At 44.8% G+C, this 22,636-nt stretch overlaps 1 protein-coding gene across 4 annotated transcripts in view; it reads left to right on the forward strand.

Moving 5' to 3' along the window:
- foxp1a (forkhead box P1a) overlaps positions 1-21,867 on the forward strand; it is a 40,405-nt gene extending 18,538 nt beyond the window's left edge. For 3 of the 4 annotated variants that reach the window (XM_031566111.2, XM_031566110.2, XM_031566112.2), the window contains 16 exons: positions 1,130-1,267; positions 1,697-1,786; positions 2,297-2,414; positions 6,870-7,053; positions 9,516-9,623; positions 11,557-11,644; positions 11,737-11,820; positions 12,035-12,242; positions 12,402-12,478; positions 13,066-13,167; positions 13,301-13,422; positions 14,472-14,538; positions 15,016-15,191; positions 15,517-18,118; positions 19,204-19,401; positions 20,992-21,867. In XM_031566111.2, the coding sequence (XP_031421971.1) occupies positions 1,130-1,267; positions 1,697-1,786; positions 2,297-2,414; positions 6,870-7,053; positions 9,516-9,623; positions 11,557-11,644; positions 11,737-11,820; positions 12,035-12,242; positions 12,402-12,478; positions 13,066-13,167; positions 13,301-13,422; positions 14,472-14,538; positions 15,016-15,191; positions 15,517-15,679 (1,725 nt within the window). In that variant the 3' untranslated portion in view covers positions 15,680-18,118; positions 19,204-19,401; positions 20,992-21,867. The remainder of the gene's footprint in view (positions 1-1,129; positions 1,268-1,696; positions 1,787-2,296; positions 2,415-6,869; positions 7,054-9,515; positions 9,624-11,556; positions 11,645-11,736; positions 11,821-12,034; positions 12,243-12,401; positions 12,479-13,065; positions 13,168-13,300; positions 13,423-14,471; positions 14,539-15,015; positions 15,192-15,516; positions 18,119-19,203; positions 19,402-20,991) is intronic. The other variant, XM_012835095.3, reaches the window with a different exon arrangement.
- The last annotated feature ends 769 nt before the right edge of the window (positions 21,868-22,636 follow it).

The following is a 22,636-nucleotide window of genomic DNA, read 5'->3' on the forward strand; positions in this document are numbered from 1 at the left end:
GAAATAAGGGAGAAAAAAAAACCAACAGCCCACAAAGATGAAGTGAATAATGGAATCATGTCTTCTTCCATTGTCTGACCACAAAGTTTTTTGTTGTAATTGCAATACTATGAAAAGTTCCAGCTGCTGAAATTACTCATTTTGACGTAATCATTTTTAGAAAACCAAGGACCCCTCCCCCCACACGCATGCACCCCACTCCTCTCTAGCCTGTGATCTCCTACATACTTATGCATATTTATATCTGATGTGTTCCCCTGTTAGAAATCTGTGAAACCTAGGAAGCACAGAAAAACACCCAGAAATCTGTTAAGCACCAGAAAACACTAATGCAGAACCTGTAAACGGCGTATGCTTCCTAATGGCAAAGTGTTCTGCCGTCTCTCGTGTAGTCGGTTCAGGAGGCCGGATCAAGGACCTCCCGTGGCCAGTCGCTCTGTCTCTGCGAGCGGAGAGGAGAGGAGAGGAGAGGCACGATGCCCCTCACACGCTAAGCCCTTCAGACTTGTACGTGTCCGAGCGCAACCGAGGGCAGGTCGATTCCAGAAGCTCCCACACTGTTTACAGGAACATCAGGCACAGAAAATGTTTGCTTTGACAACCTCTCCCCCTCTCCCTCGCACCTCTCCACTCCCTTCCTCTCTCTCACCCATCACTGGAGCGAAAATGAGGCCATGTTCAGCTATATGTCTCAACACGACGAGGCCTGAGTGATGCTTTAGTAGCTCCTCTCAGCGGAGGCGGGTGGTAATGTGATGGTCGCTCTAATGGAATTAGGCCAGAGCGCAGTGGATAATACTGAGCAGCCCAAAATGAGATTGCAGGTGGAAAGAATAGTCTGATGTTGAAGGCCAAATTGAAAATTAATTAAGGCTGTGTAATAGTATAATAGAGCTATTTTTTTAAACACATGCAAGCACACACACACACACACACACACACACACACACAAGCGTTTCCTTTTTCACTGTTGTTGTCGACATTGCACTGTCCATGCTGTGAAAGGTTGGGTTTTTTAAGATAATTGACTCCTTATGTGTTTCTGTCTGTGTGTCTGTGTATCTCTGTGGGGTGTGTGCGTGTGTGTGTGTGTGTGTGTGTGTGTGTGTGTGTGTGTGTGTGTGTGTAGGTCCCAGCGGCGCTGGCCCTGATGAGTCCTCAGCTGGTGACGGCCCAGCAGATGCAGCAGCTGCTCCAGCAGCAGGTCCTCAGCCCCCCGCAGCTGCAGGCTCTGCTCCAGCAGCAGCAAGCCCTCATGTTGCAGCAGGTAACACAGCGCCTGACGCACACACACGTACACACAAGTACACACAAGTACACACACGTACACACACGTACGCCCCGCTCACAGACAGACACACAAACACACTCACAGACAGACACATTTATGGTAACGTGTAACACTACAGCTCGCACATATACTCGCCACAAACACACTTTCTCACACCTACACAACACGTGTAAACATGAGAAACCCTTTGGTAACTTTTGCAACAAGACCTCATGTTGTTGTGGGCCAGGATCACCTTAGATGTCACCACACTGCTCTTCCCCAGTGCCCACATCATATCTGCTATGGTTTTGGTTTGGTTGGCACTCAGCATGCAGCCTTCCTCCATCAGAGAGTTAACTGGCCTCCTGCTCCTTTCTCCTCCTCTCCTGCCCTCCTCCTCTCCTCCTCTCCTCTGTGGTGCAGCAACAACTACAGGAGTTCTACAAGAAGCAGCAGGAGGAGCTTCATATCCAGCTCCTGCAGCAGCAGAAGGCAGGAAAACAGAGCCAAGAGGTGAGGAGTGGGTGTGTGTATGTGTGTGTGTGTGTGTGTGTGTGTGTGTGTGTGTGTGTGTATATTCGTATGTGTCTGTGTCCTTGCTTAGTAGATGTCATGGTGGTCTTATAACTTTAATTAAAGGAATTGGTTGACTTCCTGTAAGGATGCAGCATGAAACACCCAACGTTTGAGCTCATTTTCACCTGGCTTTGCCACCGTAGCAGTACACCCTCTTGCATGAAAGCAGTTGGCAGTCTTGGCTGCTAATCTTTTAGCAAGGTTCCTGATTTGGTTAATACAGCCAGCTGGGTCAGAACCTGCTGATCAGAGTCCAGTAGCCTCTCAAAACACGTTTTTATTCAGAGTATCTCTTTTTTTGGGACTCCCAGCAGAACAAAAAAGCCACCCAGCCGATGGCTTAACGATATACAGCTGCTGTGAGTTGCTCAGTGCTGATGTTCATAACCTGTTGGGTTTGACCTCTGAGGCCTGCGTCACTGAGTAATCCTGCCTGTGTGTGTCCAGCAGCAGCTGATGGTGCAGCAGTTGGCCTTCCAGCAGCAGCTCCTGCAGGCCCAGCAGCAGCAGCTCCTCACTCTGCAGAGGCAGGGCTTCCTGCCCTCCAAAGGCCCCGCCAGCGCCGGTGAGTAACACACCACAGTATTCCACAGCACAGTATTCCACAGCACAGTATTCCACACCATAGTATTCCACAGCACAGTATTCCACACCACAGTATTCCACACCATAGTATTCCACACCACAGTATTCCACAGCACAGTATTCCACAGCACAGTATTCCACACCATAGTATTCCACACCACAGTATTCCACAGCACAGTATTCCACAGCACAGTATTCCACAGCACAGTATTCCACACCACAGTATTCCACAGCACAGTATTCCACAGCACAGTATTCCACACCATAGTATTCCACACCACAGTATTCCACAGCACAGTATTCCACAGCACAGTATTCCACACCATAGTATTCCACACCACAGTATTCCACACCACAGTATTTCACACCCATTCGCCACACACTACAACACCTCACTCACACCACACACTACAACACCTCACTCACTCCACACACTACAACACCTCACTCCACACACTACAACACCTCACTCACTCCACACACTACAACACCTCACTCACACACTACAACACCTCACTCCACACACTACAACACCTCACTCACACCACACACTAGGGATGTCACGAGAACCGATACTTACGATACCTTTCGGTACTAAAATAACAAAACACTGACGATACCCATTTTTTGAAGTACCGTAAGTACCGTGAGCGCCGATACCAGCTGTTTTCCACATGCAGATGTCATTTACTATTGTAAACGATGAAACTAGTGGAGGCGGCCAGGTGCGCAGTGTTGCCAGACTGGAAATGGCGAATCGTATCAAAAGGCTCAGTTTGGAGGATAATTATCATATCTGGCAACACTGGGAAGGCGGTCGACCAATGACAGTCCTCTCTACAGTCAGAGCTCGCGCAAAAAGGTGGAATGTAATGGAGATACCCTTTCCAAAACTACGTAATAATTAGTTTGTGAAAGATCCAGAGAAACACAAATATCCGACGAGGCAAAACCCCGGACGCTTTTGGAATCCCTGCCGGGCGCATTTTTTAGGTCTCGAAAAGAGGACATGTGCGGGTAAAAGAGGACGTCTGGTCACCCTACTTATGCAAACAATGCTACCGTGTTCCTCAGACCAAAGGAGGTAATACTTCCAATTTAGCTAAGCACCTGAAAGACCGTCATCCGGATTTGTTTAAAGAATTCAAGGAGAGTTTTGATTCATATTAACAACATCCAAAGAATGCACTTTTTCAGTTTTTTTTATCTGTCATACTGAAATACACGTTACATGATGTTTAAGATGGTGGGCACGTGTGTTAAGCCATTGTATGTTATGTACGTAGTTTAGGTTAGCTATGCTGTAGTTTTAACATTAGCCTATAGTCTAACTTGGTTCGAAGGAGAGAGAGAGAGAGAAAGAGAGCATGTATCTTGCAAGTATCATGTCAAAACTAGCGAAATTCACTGAATGTCCTAGTTTAACATAGTTACAACTGAATATGCAATTGGTTTGAAAAAACACGATTACCCAATTTATTTATTGTTTTCGATGCATTAGACACAATGTAGCCTAAAAGACGATTTGCGAGTGACAGCTGGAATTTCGCCGCGACCACACTGAACATTGATTTATTTTTGTATTTAATACGTCCTTTAAGAAGCTTTACTCTTTAGGGCTGTGAAATGCTGTGAAAAATTATGCAATTTTGCCCAAACTCATGTTCATCTTGTTAGCTGAATGGCTGCACTGTTATATCCACTGTTCTGTTTTGCACTGTTGTTGTTTTTGCACAGTACCTTTTGAAAAGATGCCTGGAAGTCTGGAATGTGTCTGGGGACACTAGTTGTTGCACTATGACCATACATTTCACTTTATTATGTTGTGATATGCTCTATTGCACATGTTTTGTATGTCTTATGACATTTTGCTATCAAATATTTTAATAAAGAAGTTAAAGTTTCAAGTTTTAGTACATGGAATATCCTCTTTTTTTTTTCGTGGTATCGAAATTGGTATCGAGAATCGTGTTATTTTACTGGTATTGGTACCGACTACTGAATTTTTGGTATCGTGACACCCCTACCACACACTACAACACCTCACTCACTCCACACACTACAACACCTCACTCACTCCACACACACTACAACACCTCACTCACACCACACACTACAACACCTCACTCACTCCACACACTACAACACCTCACTCACTCCACACACTACAACACCTCACTCACTCCACACACTACAACACCTCACTCCACACACTACAACACCTCACTCACACCACACACTACAACACCTCACTCACACCACACACTACAACACCTCACTCACTCCACACACTACAACACCTCACTCACACCACACACTACAACACCTCACTCACACACTACAACACCTCACTCCACACCACACACTACAACACCTCACTCACACACTACAACACCTCACTCCACACCACACACTACAACACCTCACTCACACACTACAACACCTCACTCACACACTACAACACCTCACTCCACACACACTACAACACCTCACTCACACCACACACTACAACACCTCACTCACACCACACACTACAACACCTCGCTCACTCCACACACTACAACACCTCACTCCACACCACACACTACAACACCTCACTCACACACTACAACACCTCACTCACTCCACACACTACAACACCTCACTCACTCCACACACTACAACACCTTACTCACACACTACAACACCTCACTCACTCCACACACTACAACACCTTACTCACACACTACAACACCTCACTCACTCCACACACTACAACACCTCACTCCACACACTACAACACCTCACTCCACACACTACAACACCTCACTCACACCACACACTACAACACCTCACTCACACCACACACTACAACACCTCACTCACACCACACACTACAACACCTCACTCACACCACACACTACAACACCTCACTCACACCACACACTACAACACCTCACTCCACACACTACAACACCTCACTCCACACACTACAACACCTCACTCACTCCACACACTACAACACCTCACTCACTCCACACACTACAACACCTCACTCACTCCACACACTACAACACCTCACTCACACCACACACTACAACACCTCACTCCACACACTACAACACCTCACTCACACCACACACTACAACACCTCACTCACTCCACACACTACAACACCTCACTCACTCCACACACTACAACACCTCACTCACTCCACACACTACAACACCTCACTCACTCCACACACTACAACACCTCACTCACACCACACACTACAACACCTCACTCCACACACTACAACACCTCACTCACACCACACACTACAACACCTCACTCCACACACTACAACACCTCACTCACACCACACACTACAATCACTCCACAGACAGGGCCTCCTGGCTGACAAACCCACACACTCCTCGCTATAATGCACCAATACCACGCCATGCTGCATTTCACTTCAACACACCCTCGCCTTTCGTTCCCTGATGACAGATGGACTGTGGGGTGGAAGTTTTTTTTTTCTTCTTCTTCTTCTTCTTCTTCTTCCATCATTTGTATTTGGCAGTGCTGTCTTTGGTCTGCAAAATTTTTTATTCATAACGATTTGGTGAATTTTCTGTTTTCTTGTCTATTATGTGGGCTCATTATGCGATTTGTGTGCTCTATTAGTTCAGTTTGAATAATTTCAACAGAATTATGTGACAGTCATCAAAATGGGATGTTTACCTTGCAGGGCTAATTTGTTGTTTTCCTTTTTGCAAATGTGCATCCACACACACGGCTTAAGTTCATCTTTGAATATAGCTGTGGATGCACACAGGCAAAATAAACCACTCTTCAAGAAGAGGAACAACAATTTTGTGGTGCCAAAAAAACTAAGACTTGCCGTGACTAATGCTCCTGGAGACTCATTTAGGACGGCGGTAATCAAAATGTGGATACTGGGGTTGCTGTGAGGGGAAAGTGTTGCTTAATTCCCCAACAGACACTCACACACGTAAACCCACAGAGTGCAGTGCAGCTGATGATTAAAACATACACATAAAATAAACTGCCAACTGAAGTTTCACTTCCGACTTTGGGCTGCAGGATCTTTATGTGCGTATGCATTTCCAGTCGAAGGCTTACTGATTAATCCAGCTGACCTTTCAGCAAGTTTATATCAGAAGCCCCAGTGTCCAAGAGTGTTGCCACAGAGTGCAAGTCAACCACAAGTTCACAGGAGATGGGCTGTTAAGAGAGGGGCTGGACATTGCAAGGAGACAAAAGGGAAGAGAAAGCGGAGATGATTCAATTCTCCAACTCTCGCTTTGACAAACAGGTCCTGTGTATACCGCAGCTGCTGGGTTTCTGAACCCTGCGGTGCGTAATTGGACCACCCCCATTTTCCTCTCTGGCTGTGTGAATATGAACGCATCACCTGACCCCAGCCCTCTGCTTCTCTCTTTCCCAGGCCCCTCGCTGCTGGACCTGCAGCACCTGTGGAAGGAGTCCCAGATGGCCCCCTCGGCCGAGGGCAGACGGGAGGAGAGGGGAGACTCGTCGCCCACCGTGCCCAAACCCGCTCCGCTGGCCAGCCTGCACCACCATGCGGCCACCAACGGCAACCACGGCCCGCGCCTCGCCAGGAAGGAAGGGTGAGTGGATCACCAGGCCATGCAGTCGCGTGATCTTATAGTCCATTATCTCCACTTTGAATATGATGCCAGTTTGGTTTTATTTAAATGCACTGATCGGTGCTGAGCCAAGGCAAGAAGCTTTACATAAACACTGAAAGCAGTTCTTCCTGCGTTGCAAAATGCGTGTATCAACAGCAAGGATCTGTACATTCAGTTCTTTTTCCGTATGTATGGATGCCATGCAGTCTGCCCCAGCCGGCTGCTGTTGTGTTTTCCTCCGGGGTGTTTTCACAGAGCAGAACCTGTTGGGGAACTTGTTTGTCTTCGTGAGCGCGTCACGGTGTTTGTGCTGTTTGTTTTGCACCTTGCATTTCTCACACTGCTGCATTTTGTTGATAATTACTCTTCATCGCTCCGGAGCATTTTGGGCCTCGTCCTAATTGGCTTGGCCTGTATTAATTAGTATTGATTATGCTAGTCCGTCATGGATGAGGTGAGAAGAAGCGAGTGAGATTGGAGTTCAGAGCTGGGGTGTGTGTGTGGAAAGTACTGTTGGTGTGTGCGTGTGCTTAAGTTGTTTTCTGTAATGTGTGTGTGCATAGCCCCAAGTTGTTTTGGGTAACAACTGTGTGTGTGTGTGTGTGTGTGTGTGCGTGTGTGCGTGCATGCCTGCCTATTTGTGAATGTGAGTGAGACAGAGAAGGCCTGTGTTGTTATCTCTGACAGGTGTGTGTGTGTGTGTGTGTCTGTCTGTGTGTCTGTCTGTCTGTGTTTGTGTGTGTCTGGGTTTGTATGTGTCTGTGTCTGTGTCTGTGTGTGTGTGTGTGTGTGTGTGTGTGTGTGTGTGTGTGTATGTGTGTGTATGTGTGTGTGTGTGTGTGTGTGTGTGTGTGTGTGGAGGGTGAGAGCTCAAGGACTTGCTCAGGTCCATGTGTCATGTCAGCGGTCTGGCGGCAGAGAGGCGCCTGCAACTCAAGCCCTTAAGTGCATCCAGCGGCAGCAGCAGCACAGTACGCCACCCCCACCCCACCCCATCCCACCCAACACTCTGTCCTTCTACTTTTTCCTGTCTTTTCCTCTCCATACATATTTATGCTCTGGATCTCCCTCCCTTTTTCTCTCCTTTCTCTGCACATATTGCTTGCTCGCTCTTCCTCACTTACAAACACGTCCATTCACCCACAGCTGGATGGAGACATGTCCTCATTGTCCTCTCACTATTTCTCTCTCTGTCTCTCACAGCTTCTTCTCTTTCTGCCTGTGCTTGCCCCCTCCATTTCCTGTTTCGTATTGCACACCCATCTGTATGACCATAAATGATGCTCTGTTTTCTCCGCGTTGTCAGCTAATTGTCGGTAATGTTTGCCGTAATGTTGCAATTGTGTGGCAATCATACTCAATTTTGTCTTGTCGCACCTTGTCTTTGGCTTCTATATGTGCATTCCTGAGCTGCAGTGTTGCTTATGCTGTTGTTGTTTAGCGTGCAGCGCCTCGGTCCTCTCTCTCTCTGGCCCTACTCCTCTGAGGGCAGCTGCACCCGCCTGAGACCCTGACAGGGCCTCCTTCCTCTTTGAGGTGTAAAAGACCGCGTACAGCCTGTCATGTGTTTACACATATACCATCAAAACAGAAACAACAAAGGCTGCAGCGACTTGGAGGGGAAATGCAGACACAAACGCCATTGTCTCTCCATATCCGTTTTTAGGATCGCCTCCCAATTAGAATTGGAATCTGGCACCGAAGTCTCACCGATGAAAGCTGGAGATTGTTAATAGGTGTTTAATGACGTGTGTTTATCTGCTTGCTCTCCCCTGAGGGGAGTGAGTGAGTGAGTGAGTGAGTGAGTGAGGGAGGTCTGTGGGAGGTTTGAGCTCACGGCGCTGGGAGGGAAGATGGCAGACTCTGCTGTGTCAGCTCGGCCCTCAGAGCCTGGGCCTGAGCCCGTGTTTACTCCCTGGGCCCAGACGGCGCGCAGCAGCTTCCTGTGCTGCCTGGACGGGGGGGGGGGGGTCGAAGGTCGCAGAGCACACCCCTGTCCTGGATGCTGCTCCCAGCTTGAAGCCGCCCTTTTATGAGACTGGATGTCTGTCGGCCTGAGGCTCACGCACACTGATTTGGAGGCTATAGTCCTAGCGCTGCTGCCTCTGCTGTCGCCCATTTGATTGCTCTGAGAGTGACTGTGAGAACACTGTACCTCTCTATACATTGCTTACTATACATTTAAATACTCCATGTAGCTATTCTGGAGGCCGCCTAATTAGCCAGGCTTTGTGGATGTATATAGAATGTTATGGGTCATATAGCTCAATGACCCATAATGTCTTGACTTGACCAATAGCAATGCTAAGATCTGATGCCAAAGTTCACTTGCACAAATTCATTGGCATTTTTAATATTCGGATTGTAGACTGCCTGTAAATGAATGTGTGCCAATTGCCAACATGGAACCCTTATAAATGATGCTTATGTGTTGTGTTCAGGAGCTCCCAGGAGAGCCATTCCCAGGCCAGCCACCCCCTGTACAGCCACGGCGTTTGCAAATGGCCGGGTTGTGAAGCTGTGTTCGGAGACTTCCAGGCCTTCCTCAAGTGAGTCCCACCTCTCCTGCTCTTCCTCACCTTCCACCTCCCCTGATGGTGTGTCTGTATGCCTGCTATGTCTGCCACAGCACACAGCACACTTTTTCCTCTTTCAAACACCCACTCTTCACTAGAGTTACAGTTGACTACACACACACACACACACACACACACACACACCCTGACAGACACAAACACAAACACACTCACCCTCCCCCATGTGTGCTCTGCTCTACTCTGCTCTGCGTTGCCCCTCAGGGCTTACCTCATTGCTGTGATAAACAGTGTACCCATGGTGATCCCGCCGGCCGCTCCCAAAACAAACAAGGGGAGGATGTTTATCTGTGTGGAGGCGGACTTTTTGGGTGCCCCCCCTCCATGACCCCCACGACCCCTTTTTTCCAAACACACACACACACACACACACCACACCCACCAAAAGTGCTGGCCTGACTCGGGCCTTTGTTCCCCTCCTGTTCCCGGGTCCCTGGCTATGAGAGAGCAGAACACAGCAGAGCGCAGGGCCTCAGTCATAGACCTGCTCTTTCTGCGAGAGCACGTTAAACACTCAGCAGAACGGAACCACAGTTTCCTTTCCTTATTTATAGGAGGGACACTAGTATTGGTAGTCTCAGCTCTAGACCACAAGTGCTGTTTCAAAGTCTGGGTTGACCAGACTGCATGTTTGCTTGTTAGGGTGAACATGCCAGCCTGAGTGCTGTGAATTAACTCTACGATTTGATTTACTCACATGAGTTGATTTACTCACATGAGTTTAACTACATGCACATTACGTGCACATGCAGTTCAACTCTTTGAGTGATAATGCAGAACGTTTAAAGTTCTTAACTTTTGTAGTATTTCTGTTTCAGATAATAAAAAATGGCAAGTTCGCACTATCTGAGAAAATGGGCACCATCGGGTTTCCCATAGTCATCTGCTACCTCGCTCTCAAAGGCTTATCACCCAAGGAGCTCACTTCTTCACCATGCTGTAGGGAGGGGCACCCTCCCCTAGTGTTGGGTAATAAGCCCTTGAGACTAGGAAACGAGGTAGCAGATGACCGCACAAACTCCATTGATGGCCATTTTCTCAGACAGTGCTGACAATTTTCAATAGATCTAAAACAGAAATACCACAAAGGTTATGAACTTCAGAATGTCTGAATTATCACTCAGAGTTGAACTGCATGTGCATGTAAAGGCAACTGTATAACTCGTCTCATCTGCCTTAGGCCACAAACGTTTCAATCCCCTCGTATATGTGGTTCAGTGCTTTTTTTTTCCATTTGTCATCATGTACGATTGCATGTGTGAATCACTGCCGTTGTTGGCAGCCCCCGAGTTGAGATGGGCTGTTAGGAAATGAGCCACAGGTTGGAATATTTATCAGTGAATTCCTTGCTTGTTGATTTTGAGTGGTGCAGTGTTGTTGCAGACATTCTAGACATGCTAGGCCTTTTGTTTGTTGTCGGACTGAAAATCCATGACTGAAACGCCTCAAACATGTTTGGAAAACATTCCTGTCTCATCCCAGCTTTTTTCCATATGCCTTTGTCTCTCTCACTCTCTTTTCCCTCTCCACTCTCCTGCTATCTCTTTGTTTTGTACAAACACTGCATTGCAGAAAACCGAGTCATTACCAAGTCATGTCACAACAGCACAACAAACTATTAAACGTATACTTACAGTAATACTCTTTTTCACATTGTGGTTCCATGTGAGGTTTGTATTTCACCTTATAATACTACTGCCCTCTAGTGTCAAAAACTTGTTTGTGCATTATTCCTCACTATCCATGCATTATCATCAGTGAATGGCCATTATGATTGCTATTCTCATGCCTGTTTCTGAATGTGTATCAGTCATGGCGTTATATTAATGTGTGTGTGTGTGTCTCTCTCTCTCTCTCTCTCTGTGTGTGTCTGTGTGTGTGTGAGCAGACATCTAAACAATGAGCATGCACTTGATGACAAGAGCACAGCGCAATGTCGGGTTCAGATGCAGGTGGTCCAGCAGTTAGAGCTCCAGGTAAGGCCCTGTCCTTGTGAATCCTCGATCTAGCTTTGGAAAACTGGCTGTCGTGTCTGAAGTGTGACGTGTTTGCTCTGCTTGTCCTCCAGCTGTCAAAAGACAAGGAGCGTCTGCAAGCCATGATGGCTCATCTCCGGGTCAAATCCACAGAGGCCAAGTCAGCACCACAGCCTGTAAGTCACAGGATTAAGCACATAGCTACACTGAGAGGCACCCCCATAATACAGCTTCCGAGCCAGATGGTAGATCTCTTTAGTAGGCTTTGTTAGCTGGGGGGGATAATCGTTACATTTGGTTAATGTCTGCCCAAACCCTGCCTTCACATCAGAGCCACTCTCAGTGAGCTGAGGTTAGGATTGACTGACCTGTGCCCACATTCACCCCCAGGTCAACCTGGTCTCTAGCATGACCCTCTCCAAAGTGACCGTTCCCAAGACACACATCTCCATGAGCCTGTCGCAGTCGGCCATGGCCCCCTCCACGCCGCTTACACCTCTGCCCCACTCCTCGTCTGTCATCATTCCTGGCGGCCTGCACAGCACGGGGCCCTCCCGCCGACGCCTCTCTGACAAGTACGGGGCATCCATGAACCACGGTAAGCCTCTCCTCCTGCCAGCTGTCAGATGGGTCTCCACTGACAAAGGGGCAATGTGATGTAGGCTTGAGGTTTTGAATTGAGCATGCTTTTGTTTTGTGGTGAAGCCAAAGTCAATGTGCTTTTATTACCTCAGCTGACATCTAGTTCTTTTTACAGACTTTGTCCAAAACAAGGAGTTTTACTCCAGTGCAGAAGTTAGACCTCCGTTTACATATGCCTCCTTAATACGGCAGGTAAGCAAATAGTGACTTATCTTATTATGTGTCTGTGGGTGAACTTCTAGTATTATAGTGTTGCAGTAGTGGTCGACCGATATGAGTCTTTCAGTGGCCGATGCCAATGCCCATATTTAGAGAGCAGGGCAACCGATGGCCTACAGGTGATATCATGTTTAAGTTGTTTTTGTTTTTGTCTTGCATCTTTTAAAATACAGCAATTTAATAATAGCAAATGAGACACAAAAACACTTTTATTGTCTGCATTGTCTCTGGAAAATACTCAGGGTGCCTATACAGCTTTTCTGCTTGGCCCCAAAAGACATAAGGCAGCTAATTATTAAATGTGCATTGTGTGGGATTTAGTGGCATCTAGTGGTGAGGTTGTTAAATTGCAACCAAGTGAATATCCCTCTCTTTTCGACAGAAATTTTTTCCTGGCCTTGTGAGCGCAGGCATCGGCCGATTATCTCAAAATTAGATTTAATCAGGCGATTTATCGGTCGACCTCTACTGATAAGATTGTTACAGAGATTTGGATGTAACTTTTCTGTTTCTGTTTATGTGATTTTTCTTTATTTTTTGGCCCTTTCTTTCACTTTCAGGCTATTTTTGAATCTCCAGACAGACAGCTGACATTAAATGAGATCTACAACTGGTTCACACGAACATTTGCTTATTTCAGGAAGAATGCAGCAACATGGAAGGTAAAGTATTGCCTCATTCTTAATTGTTGTTGAAGACCGATAGAATCCAACCTCTTGAAGTGACCAGTCGAACGGTGGCATGCTCTACAATGGCCCATAAAGCTCACCGGTCATTGTTTGTTGTGTGTTATAGAATGCCGTGAGACACAACCTGAGCCTTCACAAGTGCTTTGTGCGAGTGGAGAATGTGAAGGGAGCCGTGTGGACGGTTGATGAACTTGAGTTCCAGAAGAGGAGGCCACAGAAAATCACAGGGTGTGTACTCTCTCTCTCTCTCTCTCTCTCTCTCTCTGTGTGTGTGTGTGTGTGTGTGTGTGTGTGTGTGTGTGTGTGTGTGTGTGTGTGTGTGTGTGTGTGTGTGTGTGTGTGTGTGTGTGTGTGTGTGTGGGGGGGGGGGGTGCTTTAACACTTCTTTCTCACCAATGACTAGGGTTGGATCAGGGTTATTTAACCAAGGTTCTACCCATGTTTAGTCACTTCAAAACCAAGCCAGTCAATTTGGGTTTGATGCATACATAATGAACTCCCAGGTGGCAGAGGGAGGGGATTTAAACTTCTGCACAATGCTCGATCAACAGATGATGAAGACAAGAGTAGGGGAGAGCCTACACAAGAACTTGTTGTGTGTTTAGAATTCAACAAAAAAGGTGGTAGTGTAATGAAATGAAGTGAGTCAATGAGACTGGTTGTTAACAACCCAGGTTGTGCCCATTCATACCAAAATACCTCTGCCAACCCTGACCAGTTTCGTATGGAGGAGTGGGGACGTACAGGGGTGGTAACAGACTATTCATATTATTATTATTACTATTCATTTTAAACTATTACTTTAACAGACTCCGCAATCTGACCAAAATGAACCTTGTCTTACGTTGTCATAGAGTAGGTTACTTTTGACCCGTTGAAAACTGTTTAAAAATATCGTCAAAATACACAAAATGGGGTTTGCTGGAAGTCTCCAGATTTGTCGCTAGTCGCTAGACAGGATTTTTTTGTCGCTAGTCAGGTCAAATAGTCGCTGATCCTAGCGACAAAGTCACTAAAATGGAAACACTGCATCCAACCCAGGGCGAGAAGCCGAGTTGAAAAACGCAGGTTTACCTTTTCAGACGAGAAAACAACACGGGCCAAACCCTGGTCTAACCGTTTGTATAAATGGTGTTTAATTAGGTGTCTCCAACGGTTTCAGTTTGCCTGTGACTTGTGCTGCTCTATTTATTTGGGAGTTTATGGCCTGCTGTGTGATTGTGAATGTGATTTAGATGTTGAAAGCCAGACCTAATACTGTGGCTGTATTTTTGCAGATCTCCCTCCATAGTGAAGGGCATCCAGTCGAGCCTCGGCCACAGCCCAGCTTTCTCTGCTCTACAGGTAACACACACACACACACACACACACACACACACACACACACAGTGTTTTATCTGTTCTATAATAGTATGTTGTGTTATTACCAGGGTTATAATAGTTTTCCATTTTTTATAATATGTTTGCATTCAATATGAATTTCCGTTTAGTGTTAGTTAGTTTCACCAGTGGTTTCATTAGTTTCAGTTTAGTTTTTATTTAACGGACTCTTTCCTTTGAGTTTATTATAGTTGCAGTTTTAGTAATTTTAGTTACGGACAAAAGCTGTCAAGGGATAGTGCGGCGTGAAAAATAATCTGCTTATCATTTCAACATTTCAAGACTAAACTACACTTAAATATGCAAAACATTTGTTTCAGTCTGAAAGACTGTTAATGATTTGTAGATATGTCATTTGTTAATAGGGGATTTTTTTACAGCATGAACGTTACCCAGTGACCGTGTGGAACAGGCTGTTAACTATGTGTGTGTTTCCCTCAGGCGGCCATGGCAGAGAACACCCTACCCCTGTACGGTTCAGCCTCCCTGGGCAGCGTGGGGCTGCATTCCCTGGCCTCCGCCATGCGTCACGAGCTCAACGGCTCCCTGGACAGGGACCAGGACATGGACAGCTACCACAGCGACGCCAGTGCCGATCTCTCCCCCCCACCCACACTGTGAGTGGCCCACGTCATTGAGAGCTGCTGGTCAAAACTGTTGCCACTGACAAAACACACAAACCAGCTGTCACTCGTAATTCCCTTTGGCTTTTGGTGTGGACGTTATTGGGAATGATAAACCTGTAGAACCATGTATTTGGCTCTTGGTAAAAGCAGTTCAGACCATAGTGCTTGAATATGAATGTAAAACTGACATACAACAAACATAATGGCATAATGACTGCATTAAGAAAAGATCTGTAAAGAGAAAAGAACTGTAAAATACCTGGAACTATATCTAAAGGTGCTCTGTCTCTGTCTCCCTCTCTGTGTGTGTGTGTAGATATCATTCTCAGGTGAAAGAGGAGCAGCTGGATGAAGACGAGTATGAGGCCTCTCACTCTCCAGAGATGATTCTGGACGAGCGTAGCCCGGAGCTGGAGCGCGACTACGACTCCTCAGACAGGTCCGACCTGCACAGGGCCTCACCTTCGACCTTCTCCTGAGGGGCCCGACGGGGATCAACCACACACCCGAACGACACACACACACTTACATGGGCTTGGATACATTCACTTGTAGCACTCACTCACTCTGGCGCACACACAAACACTCTCTCATTGACAGCTAAGATAATGTACCGAAAGGACACGCAGAAAGCATTTCGTATGGAACGACACTGAGAATTGCCTCATGGCTAGAGGGACTTTTTGTTGTTGTTGTTGTTTACCGTATTTATTTTATTGGCGACACCTTTAACACCCTTTGGAATGGACTGACCTCACTGGTACGTCAAGGGCTTGTCAGTGCCTGAGTGCAGAAAGGCAAACTACAGGACCCTTCCCCAGGTTACTGGGCCAAGACTGTAGGACGCTCTGCAGTCTCTCCCGCAAGACCTCCAACCACAAAGCACATAGCCCCCACTTCTCACCTCTCCCAACATCCCAATGACTGCCACTGACTTGTGTCTCGCATGTTGCCTTGTATGTTTGAATTTGTGTGTGCGTGTGTGTACATGTTCATTTTTTTAAATGGTAATGGTTTCATAATTTACTATTAGCCTCTGTCAGGGGTAAGTGTGTGTGTGAGTGTGTGTGTGTGTAGTAGACAAAGGGTCATAAACCTAGTGAATGTCTCTCGTCTTTTTTTACCTCTTTTTTTTTGTTTGTTCTGTTTTTTGTTTGTTTTTAATTTGACAAAAAAAAAAGTTGAATTTTAACCAAAGTGGAAAATGTCTGACCAGCACTTGATGAATGTTTTGTCTTTTTAAGTTTGTTTTTATTCTTTATTTTTCTCTCTGCCCTGGAGTGTTTGTTTGAGGGCAAGATATAATACTGTATTTCTTAGGTAGTTTTCATTTAAAGTCACAATGCCTTCTATTCCATTATTTTAAATGAATGTCCTTATCTTACTCTGATTCATGGTAGTAGATAGTACAAACATAAATAGGGGAGGATAAATCTGCATTTATGTAAAAAAGAAAGTCTAGTTTTTGAAGTTCTCTTTTTAATATGTAACTGTCCACTGAGTTAACCAAAGACTATGAAAGTAAGGACACTCATATTCCTTGTTTACATCAGATTGGCCAGATGAGAACGAGATTGACAGCAGCTACCAATGAATATGTAAAAATAAATATTGGCAAGTATGATTTGTTGAATGCCAAATATGGGCCAGTGTCAATCTCAAGTATGATCCCAACAGTTCTTTGGGGTGGGAGTTAACCTGCTCATCCCAGGTGACGGTAATGAGTTAATGGAAATCACAAGGCTCTTAACACTTGAGGTTTTTGTATTCCCTTTTATATAATGCAAATATACTTGTTCTTGTATTTGTACAAAGGGCACTATCCTTTAATAATAAAAGCCAAATGGAAAAAAAAATACATCCCAGCTGAATTGTTGTGAGTTGAGGTAATGTTCAGAGAGGGTGGCAGAGCTGACTGATAGCCTTGCTTCTACTGTGGTGCAGTAGCTTTGCAGTTAAAACAGCATTTCCATTGAGGACATGCTGACTTGGGTTTTCTTTGTCTTTTGGCCCTCTTGAATAGTAATGAGCATCTAAAGCTCTTTTAAGCAGGTCATAACAGCTTTCCCCTTTGGCAAACCTTGGTAAGTGGCAGAGATAAAGTTTTTATTTATAGTAGACAAGTAAAATAACACAGGCTCTTAATCTCTCCTGATTTACTGTAATGTTTACCCCACATCAATACAACATCACTCGAGCTTAATGTGGTGGTTGACCCTAGGCAGTGATGGGTTCTCTAAATTACATGAGGGCGCTTGCAGTGAGGATGGAATATGTGCCTGCACCTGGGCCACAATTAATATACACGCACAGCCCCCCACCCCGATAATTATTTAAATACCACATGGTTTAAACGTGGTTTAAGCCTACAAAATTACATTTTGTTTTTTGATCCACACAGTTAACGAAATTAACCAAATGTTTGTCTCTTAATCGTTTTATTTTACATGCTATTGTTAACAAATCACGCTAAAAAAACTATTTCCATACACCAAAAACTTTTAAATATATTTTTAAACTGTTCATATCAACGAGAGAGAAGGGTTGGCATATAAGGAACAGTGGGAGGATACTTACAGTAGAGGCAGACCAATTCTTCTGGTGCTCCGTGCTCCAGAGATGTCCGTCTCCGTAAAGCGATGCGCACTTTCACAACAATGCTGCTACCAAGTGGTATAGAAGCTATTGTACTACAGTGGTACAAGTGATGTTTTGCATGACTTTAGCGTAAACCAATGGTTCGCACGTTTGCCATTTCCAGGCATTTAATTCATCATCCAAAGGCGCGTGTAGTTCATTGAAAGGCGATCTGCCTTACGTTTCATAGATTTCGATGACATCGCAGCTTCATATGGATGGAAAAACTACTGGAACCGACGTTGATGCGTCGAGAGACGGGAAAGGTGCCGTTGCTGACGGTAAATGCCTTTACAGATTCACAACTGCATTATGTGATCATGAGTGCGTTTAAACACGTCGCGAAGTAGGCTGTTTGTCCGTAGGCTTCTGCATTAAAATCTTCCAAATCATTGTTTGGTACGGTAACTGCAGCCTCATCATCAAGGGGCATATTTTTTTTCTGTTATGACACAGCATACTGATGTAGAATAACAAACTGCTGTGAAAAAGTTTAAAAGTTCCAATATGCATTTTGATCAATAAAATGACATGCCGCAAACCATTTTAGCACTACCACCGTTACCACATAGGCTACTCTGTTGCTGAGAGATGCTGATTGTTTCTGCACTCTCCACGCCCCACATATTTCTGTATACCTAGAAACAATGCTGCTCAAAAATGACTGAAACAACCTTTGTGGTGCACAGAGCTATACATAAAGAGCAATATTGCAGCTGTACATTTTTATATGTGCTGTGTACAATCTGAACACAGTAGTCTGAGATCAGATTCACTGAGAACTTTCAGCGGTACACCATAAAACATACATGAGAGGGCATCAAGATCATTCATATTTAAGGAGAAAAGTTAATATTACTGCCACTTCTAACACCGTAAATGAGAGTGCCAATTACTGTCACAAGATCAACAACAATACCAAAAGAGTACAAACAAAAGGTTTTTCCAAATTTGCTGATGGAACTTTCACTGTCTATGCCTGGCACAGTTAGAAAAAGGCTTTTAGAATGGAAACCTAATCTCAGCAATCTCTCAATCGATCTCCGTCATCAAGATCCTCTCTGACTGCACTCTCAGGTGTGGCCCATTCAGGCACGCATGCTCTAATGGTGTCCGTGGTAATGAAGGCACTGGACTTGGGTCTCTGGGGGGCACTTTATTGACCCCTTTGAGCTTTCTGACCTGTCAAAGAAAAAGAATGGACCAAAACAAATGAAACATATCTGATTATATCCCATCATGTTCAGTCCTAGTGTTCTAGTAGTAAGTGTATTCAAAATGTAAAAAATTCTCCATTCACTGTATCTAGCCTTTCAAAGAGCTGCTGGTGGTGGCTCAGTATATGTGTATGTGTGGTCCTACCCAGGGATGAAATGTAGCCGCCGTGAGGACGTTGTGGTGTGTGGTATCAAGAGGCTAAGCACCATATCTGAGGTGGATGTTGTGTCCCTGGATGGTGTGGGTAGTGAGTGGGCAGGTTCCAGAGCCTCTCTCCTCTCATCGGAAAAACACCTCCTCAGCAGTGGTTTCACCTCTTTTGACTCTCATCTGCCTGATGCTGGAGGTAAGGTTGGGTTTATTTAATGTCATTGGAAAATGTGTTCACTTGTTTGTTTATGGAATAGAAACTTCAACTGAAGCAAGACTGGTATTCTAAAGGTTCAAGGCCGTAGACTTTTATCTCAGCTATCTCAGCTACTCATGCTCATTCACAACAGTCATTGCGTAGACCAAATAATCCATTGTGTTCATCGGGTCCACCATATCATAAGTAGCATGTTCGCTGTAATATCAGTCAATGCCCCTATTGATTGATACTGTATGTGGTTTCAGTGACAGGCAACTTATCATTCCATGGGTTGGTTTGATATTTTTTAAATCAGTAACACTTGCACCATAATCATTGCAAACAACCCTTGGATCTCACTGCATCTCTCCTGTGCTGTCAATCAGCATTGAGAGGCTTTTTTATAGTTATTGTCAACTATAAAAAAGCCTCTCAATGCTGATTAGGTAGGTTTTCACAGGTCTCGTTGATTGCGGCTTCCTCTGGCTCCACTGAAGCCGAGTTCACTCCTGCCTCAGTCATAAAACATTTTTATGGACTTGCCTTAAATTTTTTATGAGATGGAAATAATGGGAATGCTTTCTTATGTGAAAGAAGGCAGTGTGTGAAGCAAAGTGCAAGGTAACCTAGATACCTGTATTACACTTTTATAGCCTGGAAGTTAGCTTTAATAATATCATATGAAATTAGCAGCTTTATTACTTGTGTGACGAATGAAACTGGATCGTTCATCAGAGTTGGTAAATTTGCAAATAAATAAATTGAGAGCCTGTATGTATAGGCTATTAGTAATGTCTGAAAGAAGCACTGTCTCGTTTATGTGGTGATGTCTCCTCTCCTCCTGCCCCACAATACCAGCTCTTAATACAGCAGCACGTTCTATTTGTCTCTCAGATGTCCTCCATATAACTTTTCATATCGATGTAACACAATTACAATCCCAGAGAGATTTACTGTCCATTATAGCTTGGTGTTGTATTTATCCACATTACTTCATGTTGGCAGTAGCTGCCTGCTCTTGTCCCTAGTGGAGCCTGCTGATGTGATTGAGATGGAATGGAATGGGCACTCATAACTGGAGCTCTTACCACCATGCATGATAAATCACGTCATGTCAAACTTCACATTTCAAAAACAACAAAACCACTAGAGTCTAATGATGGCCAGTTCTGTCCAAGACAGGCACAATCACTTATCTGTCGGAAGTGAGAGGTAATTACTTGAATAATATATGTGGGGATTACTGCAGAGATGTGGGAGTGCTTTTAAGGGGGAAAACATTAGTGCAGGATCTGTATATTGATACCTGCAGTTCCTATATATTGCACACCTCTTATTAAGTGTTACACATTTCTTTAGATTGTGTTTACTTGTGGGTCATTAATGCCGACTTGTTATACCAGTCTGTCCTGCAGCCTACAGTGGGTGTATAGTAGGCGTGTTTCTATAATTTCATTTAAAAAACCATTTCATCTATCTGCCATTTTGAGCCAGCATTTGAAAGAACTTAAACCTCTATACCTCTATTTTGTTCTCTATCTCTGGTTTGTTTGACTCTCTCTCTCTCTCTCTCTCTCTTTCTGTCAGATGACTGTGCGTCTATACTGCTGGCTTGTCTCCACTGCCGCTTCTCTGAGATGATGAGCCTGGTGCCGGAGTCCTGTGGGCGGGCCCTGGTGCGCTGTTGTCCCACCTGCTGGTACTACAACGCATCCAGCGAGCCCACACGCGGTAATGACTGCTGCAGCTTCAACTTGAACTGCGACTGCAGTCTGCTCGACGCGTGCCAGGAGACCGGCGAGCTGCTGGAGCTGGCCATGGAGATATCGGAGGTGTGCTATCGCTGAGGGATCGCCTGTTAATCTGTGGAGAAAGTGAATTTGATGGATGCTACCATGCTAGTACTAAAGATGGGCATTTTAATGCTGCTTGACAGGATGAGCAGCTTCATCCTTCTGAGATGTGGGAAATGCTCTTTGTGGTGACTGGCTAAAAGACAGAGCATGTTGGTGTGACTTTCCATCTCCTTCAACATTGGAGACCAGCTACTCGGAAGAAACATGGGACTGTGAGAGTGTCTGTCAGACAAGTTTATTGATAGCTGATAAAGTGTCTCAGGTTTTGCAACTCTCAGTACCGTTGTTTATGCTGCTCGATTTTCACAGCAAGGTGCCCATATGGAATAATGCAGAAATGCATGTTAGGCAATGCAATGTTTCTAAATACCAAGCTCTGTCGATAAATACAGCATGTCTTTAATGAATACATATTACATGAATATTGTATGTAAGGTTGCTATGTATTTCACATGTTGGTGTTATTCAATGTCATTGAGAGTTAAATACCTAATTGACAGGGTTTCAGTCAGTAGGCCTGTTCTTTTCTGCATGCCTGATTGTGTTAAATATTCACAGGGGTGTTCAGATCCGTATTCGGGGAAATACAGTAAAATTTTGAAAATTACCTATTGAATGATGAATTTTTTCTTGCCTTATAGTTTAATTTTGTGTTGCCCAACCCCACCTATTTCACAAAAATCCTACTTTAGTTGGTCTAACATACAACTCTGCCGTCCTTTACAGTAGCTCTCTAAAACGACAATAAAATGACAAATGATCGTAAAGAATTTCCTAACTTCACAACTTGACCAAAAACTCACTGAAGAATGTCAAGCAGAGAATCTATAGTCGTCCAGTTCGGGGAGACCGTTGTAACAAGGGGACAGTTATAACAAGCTTTATTTCTCAGCTCATGTCTAACGTAGTACGATGAAATTCACAGACAACATGTCTGATGGCATTAGCTTGCTACATTGAATCTATAGTTAGACAGGAGTAGGTGTTTTGTGCAAATTTGTAACTTCTAAGTTTTGCACAATATTTTGACTGCACAATGGTGCGTTTTGATGGGAGCACAAGTAACAGTTGTTTCCAATTAGGCTATCAAATATTCTCAGAGGTCGGTAGGTAGGCTACAATTGTAACGTGCATTACATTCAATCGGTTGCAAGCCTAGCTAGCAAGTTTAATAGGTTAGCCACTTTTGCGAGCAGAGTGAAAGCAGTCACTCCTGTAGATTTCACTCCTGTAGGCAAAATACAACTAAAAACAAAAAGTGTTACAACTGTACCCCGGCTCCTCTATTCCACTACTCCTCTAACTGCACCATTAGTATTCCTGGTGCATAAAAAATGCTTATAATGAAATTGGTGAAATGAAGGCTTGATAATACA

Source organism: Clupea harengus, chromosome 4 (genome assembly GCF_900700415.2).
Source record: "Clupea harengus chromosome 4, Ch_v2.0.2, whole genome shotgun sequence".
NCBI lineage: Eukaryota > Metazoa > Chordata > Actinopteri > Clupeiformes > Clupeidae > Clupea > Clupea harengus.